The following is a 12521-nucleotide window of genomic DNA, read 5'->3' on the forward strand; positions in this document are numbered from 1 at the left end:
GATGGAGAATATTTCTTGATTGATATTCTTTCTTAAGTTGAAAATTCCTTAAAATGTGATAAAAAAAAATTTGCCTCATTTTTTAAAGATATGAAAAGAAATTTAAAGGGTAATTTTCCCTCAAGCATGGTAGAAGCTTAGCTTCAGAGCCAAAAATGCCTAGCTTCAAACCCTGACTTTTACATATTCTGGCTGTGTGACCTCAGAGAAGTCACTTAACTTTTTTTATAATTCAAGCAACTCTATAAGATATAAGTTGCAGAAAAGGGGTTGATCACCAATGGCTGAGTAACATCATAACTCTAGACCCTATCTTTTCCCTTTAGGAGTTCCAATTTAAAGAATGCTAAGAAAGATAACCCCTTAAAAATGCTATCTGGGAGTTCCAAAGAAACATCAGTATTAAAGATTCTATTGTTGTTTAACATTCTTGAAGGTCAGATAAAAATTAGGCTACAAAGCACTGCATTTGCTGATATTCTACCAGTGAGGAGAAAGAGTTACAATACATTACTTACCAAGAAATGAAGGGTCAGCTATCCTAAGGCCTTCTGAAATGGGGTTAATAAATGCACATCCAATACTACATGTACCAATCTAGTTACATTTAGAATTCCTTTACACAGAATTAAGATGTATCTAGCAAATCCTGGATATCCTAAACACAGGCCATTAATCATTTCCTTTGGGATTCATCTCCTTCCTGGAGACCCCAAGTAAACTCTTTCTCATAACAACATAAGAAAATACACCATTCACACACAAGCTCAAAAGACACAACAAGCTCAGATTTCAGCGGAAGACAATCCTGAACAAACAAGCACAAAGACATAGAACATGTTACACAAGAAAGCTAATGCTAAAGGGGAAAACACGTCCCCAAATAGAAAGGTGACAGTTTGTTTTTCTCACTTTGTAGGTCAAACTGTAGTTCATTGTTGTTTTTCCCACCATAAAAAGATATTCTAATTAAGTGGAACAGACAGAACATCAGCTGGCCATTTACCAAGTATATACATTCAATTGTTTTCAGTCATGTCCAAATCTCTGTGATCCCATTTGGGGTTTTATTGACAAAGATACTGGAGTGATTTGCCCTTTCCTTCTCCAGTTCATTTTACAGATGAGGAAACTGAGGCAAATAGGGTTAAGTGACTTGCCCAGGGTCACATAGCTAGTAAGTATCTGAAGGTAGCTTTGAACTCAGATCTTCCTGACTCCAGACTATACACTGTGCCTCCTAGCTGCCCCAGGTATGTATATACATACATAAATGACTGTCTATATACATTCAATGGATTTAGGATTAATTCCAGAAAGTGACTGTAGTTTCTGTAGCCCACAATCACTTGGCCCCTAAAGGGTAATGTACCTTCTGAGAGTTGTAGAACATTTTAAGAAATGCTTTAAAAAAATTACAAAAGTTTCTATTCTATATAATATTGGAAAGCATGGTATAAATAAAAAGTTGGTTGCCAATGGCAGAGGGGCCAATTGGGATTCTGGGGGGTGGGAGGAAGGGGTTCATACATGTCAGTGCTTTTGATTTATTTCTTTAAAAAGTTGGCACATAGTTTATTGAGGGCCCTTCAGATATCACTTTGATATGAGGTTCATTGAATTTTATCAAAGCTAATACACAGATTTACACTGATTTTACTAAGATTTTGAAATAAGAACTTATATAAGTATATTCTATGATTCATGGGAATTTTTGGCATCCTGAAGTTTGGAGAGAAAAGAACTTCAGTTTCTTTCTAAAAATGAAAAGAAGTAAAAGTAAAAGAATATAACTATGATCAACACTGAAAGAACATTGAGTAGGTGGCACTGTATAATGAGAAAAAGAATGGATTTCTTAAAGGGCACTTGCACATTTAAATCACATATGAAAGTAAATTAAAGGGGGTAAGGGATATATCAATGGTCACTGCCATCCATTTAAATGAGGAAGGCAGATTTTCCCTTGCATTGTTTTGTGTTACTCTTTGCAGGTAGTTAGGATTATATTTGTCTGATACAGTGGTGAAAAGGGGAAGTCTCTTCCTTAGTATTCCAGCTCCTCCATGACTTCCATGACGATAGTCCTTGGGCCAGTCAGAATCAGATTGCTCACGGTCCTGTAGTCAACGTGCAGAACATTGAGACCATTCACAGAAACAACGAACTGACAGACCTGAGAAGACAAAGATAAAAATTACTTGTTTGAGATCAAAGCTCTTCACAAAAAATTATTGTTTTAAAAGAAAAAAATACATTTTTCTCTATATCTTTTGTTATTATTTTTATCACTGACATTTTTACACACACACACACATACATCCTTTTAATAAAATTCTTATGAGATCTTAGGATAAGATATGCAAAGCTGGAAGGAACTAGAGAAGCCATTCAGTACAACTCCTTCTTTTGATGGATGTGGAAACTGAGGTTCAGGAGCTTTAAGTGATTTGTCCAACGTCACAGAGATAGTAAGCATCAAAAGGAGGATTTAGACCCAACCTTTCTGGCTCCAAGGCCAGTGCTCTTTCCATTGGACCAATCGTATGAAGTTGTAGCATAGTAGATATAACATGTAACACAAGACTTGTAAGTGGTAAGACTCAATGCCATCTTAGGCAAGTATAACTGTGGGAAAATAATTTATCTGCTCTGAGCCTCATTTCCACATCTATAAAATGGGATTATAGCATCTACCTCACAGAGTTGTTTTGAAATTCCAATGAGGTAGTATATACAAAGTGAACTAGAAATCTTATTTTGTCACTTATTTCATTATTATATTACATAGAAATATTATCAATTATGTATGTGTATGCATATACAACATATTATATTGTCACATGTTTATATATAATAAATATAGCATATATAATGAGTATATATACAAATATGATATAATATTATATTGTAACTTATTTTATTATTTGTTGATAACTTTTGTAACAACAATCCATCAATTTTTGAGGAGTCCAATGGATAGGAATGGTTATCTAAGATTTTATGATTTCTCATACTCAACTACACACAAATGCTTCAAGTTAATAAAGCTTATTCTTGCTTTCTCAATGAGTAGGGGAAGGAGCAGAAGAGGGAGGGAGAAGATTTGGAACTGAAAATAAATTTAAAAAAAACTTCAAGTCAATAAAGGGTAGCTTCTTTAACTTTTATTAACAGGAGTTCATGTGAAATGACTAGAGTTTTAATTAATCTATAAACTCAGTGAGTCAAGAAGAAGGATACTTTCAACTTGTCAACATTAGTGAAGTATGTCATTCATTACAAGAATTTCTGCATTAGTATACCCTGCATTAATACTATCACTGCAGAAACATCTGAAATCCTACTAACAGCACTGGATACCACATTTTACGAGGGATAAGCAGAGTGATGTATGTGCTTCCAGAGAACAATGACAAGGATAGTTAAAGGGATTTAAAACTATGACAAATGAGGCATGGGTGAAGAGATTGGGAATATTTAGCCTCAGAGAAAAGAAGATTTAGGAGGGGCATACATCTGCTGTCTTAAAATACTTGACAGGTTGATGGGGAAGAGATATTAGATAATTTGTGTGGTTTTAAAGAACAGAAGTGAGACCAATGGGAAGAGGTTAAATTGAAGCAGATTTCAGTTGCACATAAAAGGGGATTTTTAACAACTAGAGCTGCCTGAAAATGAAAACAGATTGCTTGATAAGATACTAAGTGCCCTGTTACTAGACATGTCAGCAGAGGCTAGATGACTACTTTTCAGGATTAGCTCAGAAACAATTCTGGAGAGGGTGGAACATAGATGACTTATCATGTCTCATTTATAATATAATGTGACGGCTTCACAGAATCGATCAAGGAGCATTTATTAATCCCTGTTAAAAGTAAGAATCAAAGCTAATATCTATATAGCAATTTATGGTTGGCAAAATTCTTTATACTTATACTCATCTGATCATCACAACAATTTTGGGAGCTAGATGTTATTATCTCCATTTTACAGTTGAGGCTATTGTGGAGGGTGGGGGAGAGTTTAAATGATTTGTCTAGGATTCCACAGCTAGTAAGTATCAGTCAGGATTTGAACTTTTTTGACTCGAAGTACAATGTCTATCTACTACTTTATCTAGTGCCTACTACTAAGTACCAAATCCAAGAATTAAACAGTCTCTCTATATAAGAAACTTGCATAACAGGGAAGTTTACATAAATACTTTACATATACATACATATATATTTATATCAAAATGCAAAATAAGTATGTAAAAATCAAAATCAGGAAAGGTCTTTTGTAGGTTGCAACATTTTGAATAGATCTTTGAGGGAAACTAGAGATTGTAAGAGAAAAAAATAAGTAGAGGCAGCTAGATTTGAGTTCAAAACCAGCCTCTGACACTTGCTACCTTTGTCACCCTGCACAAATCATGTTACCTCTGTTTGCCTCAATTCCCTCATCTGTGAAATGGGAGTTATAATAGCATCTACTTCCTAAGAGTTATAAGGATCAAATAAGATAATAATTATAAATTCCTGGCAATATTAAGTGCTATGTAAATGTTAGCTATTATCATTAAGTATTCCTTAAATACATCCTAGGACTAGAAAAAAGCTTATTAAACAGCAAAAGGATGAAAGATGGGGTATCATGTACGCTGAATACATGAAAGTGAACAACATAACACAATTCTGGGAAGGTACATTGATGCTAGATCATCAAAGGCTTTAACTGACAAACAAGAATTTAAATTTGATTTTAAAGACAATAGGGAGCCACTGACATTTATTAAATTTCTGTGACAGTTTTTTTTACTCAGTTATGTCTGACTCTTCATGATCCTCTCCGAGGTTTTTTTGGTGAAGACATTGGAGTGGTTTGCCATTTCCTTCTCTAGCTCATTTTATAGATAAGGAAACTGAGGCAAACAGGGTTAAGTTTAGAGTTATACAACTAGGAAGAATCTGAACTCAGAAAATAAGTCTTCTTCACTCCTGGCTCAGCAGTCTATCCACTGAGCTACCTACCTGCCCCAAGCGCCTATAACTACTCAATATATATTCATATTAAAAGCCGAGGAAGTTTAAACAAGAAATGTCACTGAATAATGGCTTTTAGGATTAATCTTCACAGCCAAAGCACTAGGAGCAGCCACTGAAAAGAGCCTCTCTGCTGATATCAGTGGCAGTAGTCTGATTTCTAAATCTCTGATGTCAAAGGTAATTTGTTTCTTTTCTTTTCATTGAGGATTCATATATTATATTCCTCCTGTTTGAGATCCTCTTCAACTTCTCATATCTACAGTTGTCATTAGCCAAAATTCTGCTAATTAGCAGACAGTATTTCACCACAATGCTAGACTATCTTGTCTGCAAGTGATTTCTACCCTTATTACATCATAAAGGCAACCAAGTTAAAAAAAAAATAATCTAATTTCCAGGAACTGGGATGCTCATTTAGCAACACACACACACACACACACACACACACACACACACACACACACCCTGATATTTAATCACAGAATGTCAGACCTGGAGAGATCACCTAATCTAATTTAATTCTGTTTTATAATAAAATCATTGACTTAGAGCTTGAAAGGGCCTAAAAGTCCAACTCGCTCATTTTAAAACTGAAGAATATAAAGCAATTTGCCCAATGCAGGTATTAAGTAAGTCGACATTGACAAGATTCAATCCCTGATCTGATTACAAATCCAGCAATCTTTCCATTCGATCAAACTCTTCTCCATACTATCTCCTAGCTTAAATAAATAAGCCAAATAAGTTATAAGAACACCACAGTTCTGATAGTATGTGATGTTTAAAATCTATGACTTCACATGTGGATAAGCCCTCAACCAAAATTAGATGACCTCCTTTGTCACTTAAAATTTTTCACCATTTTAGAACTGCAAAAAAATGAAAGAGATTGTGTTTTAGAGAAAAGGAAACTGAAGCTGGGGAAAGGGAATAAAGAAAACAAGAAATTATTAAACAGCCATTATGTGCTAGGTTCTTTATAAATATTATCTCATATGATCCTTACAACACTTTTATTATCCCCACCTTCCAGTTGAAGAAACTGATTTACAGAAAGATTAAGTGATTAAAACAGAGTCACATAGTATGTGTTTAAGACAGGATTTGAACTCATCCTGACGCAGGGCCAGCACCCTTCCTATGTAAAGTGTGACAAAAGTCACACTGAATCCATGGTATTCTTAGATCGTGATTCCAGATAATTCTCTTAATATCTCCCCTTATTCTCCACCCTACTTCCCATTCCTCTGGCCCAAGCCCTAGGTAATAATCTAATGCTGCACATTGCAAGTGAAGTGCTGATCTGCATTGATAGAAAGAGTTTGGAGGAATTCCCAACACCAAGAAAATTATATATAAGTTTGATTTGAAAAATCTAAGTTAATATATGTCCCATATATTAATATATCATAATTTCTTTTGTTATTATGTTATTCAATTAATGGACCTGTGAATAATTTTATATAAATTGATAGTTTCTTCTCTTTTTATATTGCTTTTAGGATATTTAGAGGTAATAGGTTTGCATCCACTGATCTGCTTGATATTAGCTCCAAGGAACAAGATATCTTCTGGTGTCCCTCTCCTCCAGGTTTTCTACCTTTCTTTGTTCATAATGTCTTCCTATTTAGATTATAAGCTCGTTGAGGGCAGGAGCCCTCAATAATTAAAATTGTATTCTCAACATTTAGCACAGTATCTGGCACACAGTAGGAACTTAATAAATGTTTAATGGACTGGATTGGATAATGCTAAGACACTATAGTTTGTACATATGTGCATCAAACAACACATTCAAATTTTTCATATTTGTGTTCTAAATAATTAGTGTTATCAGTAATAAGAAATATGTCATTTAATTATCTTGGTTTAATTCTACCCACAGTCTGCTGATTTCTAAAATAGCAAAATGTTCTGCAAACAGAAACAAGCAGAATTATTTAGAAACTGGGTACTACCAGGAAATCTATTCAATTATAGTGGACTTAAAGTTAATAGCCAACAGTACATTCTGTACTGCAAATCATGTATATATTATATATAGCCATAGGAAAAAGAACTGTGCCTCTGAAAAAGACCAAATTAAAAACCCCCAACCAAAAATCAAACTTGAAATACAAAAATTAAAAGGAGAAATCAATAATATTGAAAGTAAAAAAAAACTATTGAATTAATAAATAAAAGTAAGAGTTATGAAAAAGCCAATAAAATAGATAACCCTTTGTTAAATCTGATCAGAAAAAGGAAAGAGGAAAATCAAATTGTTAGTCTTACAAATGAAAAGGGGGATCTTTCCACCAATGAAGAGGAAATTAGAGAAATAATAAGGAATTACTTTGCCCAACTTTATGCCAATAAATTTGATAACTTAAGTGAAATGGATGACTTCCTCCAAAAATATAGGCTTCCTAGATTAACAGAGGAGGAGATAAATTGCTTAAATAGTCCCATTTCAGAAAAAGAAATAGAACAAGCTATTAATCAACTCCCCAGGAAAAAATCTCCAGGACCAGATGGATTTACATGTGAATCCTACCAAACATTTAAAGAACAATTAGCTCCCATGTTATATAAACTATTTGAAAAAATAGGGGATGAAGGAGTCCTACCAAACTCCTTTTATGACACAGACATGGTACTGATACCTAAACCAGGTAGATTGAAAACTGAGAAAGAAAACTACAGACCAATTTCCTTAATGAATATTGATGCTAAAATCTTAAATAAGATATTAGCAAAAAAACTTCAGAAAATCATCCCCAGGATAATACACTATGATCAAGTAGGATTTATACCAGGAATGCAGGGCTGGTTTAATATTAGGAAAACTATTAGTATAATTGACCATATTAATAATCAAATTAATAAAAACCATATGATCATCTCAATAGATGCAGAAAAAGCATTTGACAAAATCCAACATCTATTCCTACTAAAAACTCTTGATAGTTTAGGAATAAATGGACTATTCCTTAGAATAATCAGGAGCATATATTTAAGAGCGTCAGTAAGTATAATATGCAATAGAAATAAACTGGAACCTTTCCCAGTAAGATCAGGAGTGAAACAAGTTTGCCCACTATCACCATTACTATTCAATATAGTACTAGAAACGCTAGCCTCGGCAATAAGAGCAGAGAAAGAGATTCAAGGAATTAGAGTAGGAAATGAGAAAATCAAACTATCACTCTTTGCAGATGACATGATGGTATACTTAGAGAACCCCAAAGCCTCTGCTAAAAAGCTATTAGAAATAATTCAGAATTTTAGCAAAGTGGCAGGATACAAAATAAATCCACATAAATCCTCAGCATTTTTATATATCACCAACAAAATGCAACAGCAAGAGATACAAAGAGAAATTCCATTCCAAACAAATGTTGAGAGTATAAAATATTTGGGAATCCATCTATCAAAGAAAAGTCAGGAATTATATGAGCAAAATTACAAAACACTTGCCACAAAAATAAAGTCAGATTTAAATAATTGGAAAGACATTCAGTGCTCTTGGATAGGCCGAGCGAATGTATAAAGATGACAATACTCCGCAAACTAATCTATTTATTTAGTGCTATACCAATCAGACTCTCAAGAAACTATTTTAATGACCTAGAAAAAATAACAACAAAATTCATATGGAAGAATTAAAAGGTCGAGAATTGCAAGGGAACTAATGAAAAAAAAGTCAGAGGAAGGTGGTCTAAGTGTACCTGATCTAAAGCTATATTATATAGCAGCAGTCACCAAAACCATTTGGTATTGGCTAAGAAATAGACCGGTAGATCAGTGGAACAGATTAGATACAAAGGACAAAAAAGGGTACATCTATAACAATCTAATCTTTGACAAACCCAAAGATACCAACATTAGGGATAAAAATTCATTATTTGGAAAAAACTGTTGGGAAAACTGGAAATTAATATGGCAGAAATTAGATATGGATCCATACTTAACACCATATACCAAGATAAGATCAAAATGGGTCCATGATTTAGGCATAAAGAGTGAGATAATAAATAGATTAGAGGAACAGAGAATAGTCTACTTCTCAGACCTGTGGAGGAGGAAGGAATTTATGACCAGAGGAGAACTAGAGATCATTATTGATCACAAAATAGAAGATTTTGATTACATCAAACTAAAAAGTTTCTGTACAAACAATACTAATGCAAACAAGATTAGAAGGGAAGTAACAAATTGGGAAAATATTTTTAAAAGCAAAGGTTCTGACAAAGGTCTCATTTCCAAAATATATAGAGAACTGACCCTAATTTATAAATCAAACAATTCTCCAATTGATAAATGGTCAAAGGATATGAACAGACAATTCTCAGAGGAAGAAATTGAAATTATATCCACTCATATGAAAGAGTGTTCCAAATCACTACTGATCAGAGAAATGCAAATTAAGACAACTCTGAGATACCACTACACACCTGTCAGATTGGCTAAGATGACAGGAACAAATAATGATGAATGTTGGAGGGGATGTGGGAAAACTGGGACACTAAACGTTGCTGGTGGAGTTGTGAAAGAATCCAGCCATTCTGGAGAGCAATTTGGAATTATGCCCAAAAAGTTATCAAACTGTACATCCCCTTTGATCCAGCAGTGCTCCTACTGGGATTATATCCCAAAGAAATACTAAAGAGGGGAAAGGGACCTGTATGTGCCAAAATGTTTGTGGCAGCTCTTTTTGTAGTGGCTAGAAACTGGAAGATGAATGGATGTCCATCAGTTGGAGAATGGTTGGGTAAATTGTGGTATATGAAGATTCTGGAATATTATTGCTCTGTAAGAAATGACCAGCAGGACGAACACAGAAAGGTTTGGAAAGACTTAAATCAACTGATGCTGAGTGAAATGAATAGAACCAGAAGATCACAGTACACTTCAATGCTGTATAAAGATGTATTCTGATAGAAGTGGATATCTTCAACATAAAGAAGATCCAACTCACTTCCAGCTGATCAATGATGGACAGAAACAATTATACCCAGAAAGGGAACACTGGGAAGTGAATGTAAATTGTTAGCACTACTGTCTATCTACCCAGGTTACTTATACCTTCGGAATCTAATACTTAATGTGCAACAAGAATATTGGATTTACACACATATATTGTATGTAGGTTATACTGTAACACATGTAAAATGTATGGGATTGCCTGTCATCTAGGGGAGGGAGTAGAGGGAAAGAGGGGATAATTTGGAAAAATGATTACAAGGGATAATGTTATAAAAAAAATTACTCATACATATATACTGTCAAAAAATTTTATAACAAAGTGACTTTGTTTTCAATAAAAACAAAAAGAACTGTGCCTCTGTTCAATAAAGGAGATATGAATTATAGAATCTAAGAATTAGAAAATATATTAGAAGCTAATTAGTAAAAACCAACTTGTAACTGAATGATAATTTTATAGGTCAATCAACAAGTGGTCATGACGTCAGCTCCCACTGAACAGCATTAGTGATGGGGAAATAATTGAAATACTGTTTTCATGTTAGGGAACTTATCCCCTCATATATGCCTAAAATCTGTGTCTCTATAGTTTCCATCTAAGGCAACTGGTTCTGTGCTCTTGTGTCCAAGCAGTTAGTCAAATTGTTCTATTTCATGACAGCTCTTCAAATACTTCACTATTGATAGCAATAATAATTATAACAATAGCTATAATTTACATATAGCATGTTGTTTATAAAGTGCTTTACAAATATTATCTCATTGGTCCCCATAATAACTTTAGGAAATAGGTGCTATTATTATCCCCATTTTACAGATGGTACATAATAAATGACTTGTTTAAGACCACATAGCCAATGAATGTCTGAGATTGGATTTGAACTTGGCTCTGACTTCAGATATGGTGCTTTACCCACTGTGCTACTTGGCTGTTAGTGTTAGCTTCTTAAAGTATTCAGGTGAGCCTGGAGTCAGTAACATCAGAGTTCAAATACAGTCTCAGACACTAGCTGTGTAATCCCATTTGCCTCAGTTTCCTCTTTGGCAAAATGAGCTGGAGAAGGCAATGGCAAACTACTACAATATCTTTGCCAAGAAAACCCAATGGAGTCACAAAAAATCAGGTGTGACTGCAACAACTGATAACCACAAAAAAATAACGTCATGTCTTTTTTATGAAAATTTTTGTCTAACCCCAATTCCTCCATCTTGGATAAGACAATTTATTCTTAACAAATGTCATCTTATTAGATTCCAGTTTGTTAGAATCTTTTACATATGATCTCTAATTCAACATGTTATATATTTCTACAAATTTTGTGTTATCTTCAAATTTGTAGGCATTAAAACATATCTCTGCAAGATGATACTGATCCAGTAACTATTCTTTTAGTGTAGCTATTCATACCTTTCCAAAAGCACCTAATTAGATTATATGTCTATGTATTCACAAGAGTACTGGGGAGATTTTGCTTAAAATGCTGCTAAAATCTAGGCAAAATATATCTTTTTCATTCCTTTCATTTGCCATTCTAGTTATCTTATATGTAAAAAAAATTAGACTAGTCTGCTAGGGCCTAGTCTTGATAATGTCATGTTCGCTTTCAGTGAGAATTACTTCCTTTTCTTGTTGTTAACAAACTATTATTTAATAATGCATTCTAGAATTTTGCTACAGATCAAGGTCAACATCACTAGCCTATATTTTTAGACTCTACCCTTATTTTTGAAGTTTGAAAAATAGCATATTTATTCTTCTTCTGTCCAGAAACTTTTAAAACTTTGGATCTTTAAAACTCGTGGACATAGCTAGATACTATCTGACCACCTCTTCACTTATCTTGAGTTTGTATTTCTTGCAAATCATTTGTGTTCTCTCCTTCACAGTCTGAAAATTTTTTCTCCATGAGTACTTTCAGTATTCATTATCTTCCAAATCTATCTCTTTAAACATCTACCCAGGTAAGTAGTAAAGATAGGAGAGCATTCCTTTTTCCATACATATTTAAAATAATTTTAAAAAGAATTCTATCTCCTATATCCAGTGACTTACCATCCTTTTGTCATTTCTCATTTAAAAAGGACTATCAGTGTTTTGTTTTTAAATGTATTTATTTCATTCTGAATATTATTTCCATAACATAATAGAACAGGAAAAAAGATGTGTGTATATGAAATTGCAAATCTATTATGTACAACTTGTTATTCCTTTTAAATATAAAGTTATCATGTAACTTTTTTCTCCCCAAGACTCTGTCTTTATTCCTACTTTCTTCTCTCACTGTAATTATATTCATTCCAATAGCTTAAATAGATAGAATAGACAGATAGACATGTAGGTAGATAGATTCATTCATACATATATACATCATACATACATAGGTGATATATTTGTTTTGTATTCAATCTCATCCCTTCATCTGTGCTAGCACCAATGGAACAGGATAGCAATTGCCAAACAGCCAGTTGCAATTTCAACTACCTGTAGCTATAACATTAGAAATAATTATTTAGTGTTTACTA

At 33.6% G+C, this 12521-nt stretch overlaps 1 protein-coding gene across 1 annotated transcript in view; it reads right to left on the reverse strand.

The window, feature by feature from the left end:
• Positions 1 to 1546: 1546 nt before the first annotated feature.
• DEPTOR (DEP domain containing MTOR interacting protein) overlaps positions 1547 to 12521 on the reverse strand; it is a 167165-nt gene continuing 156190 nt past the window's right edge. Inside the window, 1 exon segment of the mRNA XM_074266543.1 lies at positions 1547 to 2176. Coding sequence (XP_074122644.1) covers positions 2048 to 2176 — 129 coding nt within the window. The 3' untranslated portion in view covers positions 1547 to 2047.

This window comes from Sminthopsis crassicaudata, chromosome 1 (genome assembly GCF_048593235.1).
Source record: "Sminthopsis crassicaudata isolate SCR6 chromosome 1, ASM4859323v1, whole genome shotgun sequence".
Classification (NCBI taxonomy): Eukaryota; Metazoa; Chordata; class Mammalia; order Dasyuromorphia; family Dasyuridae; genus Sminthopsis; species Sminthopsis crassicaudata.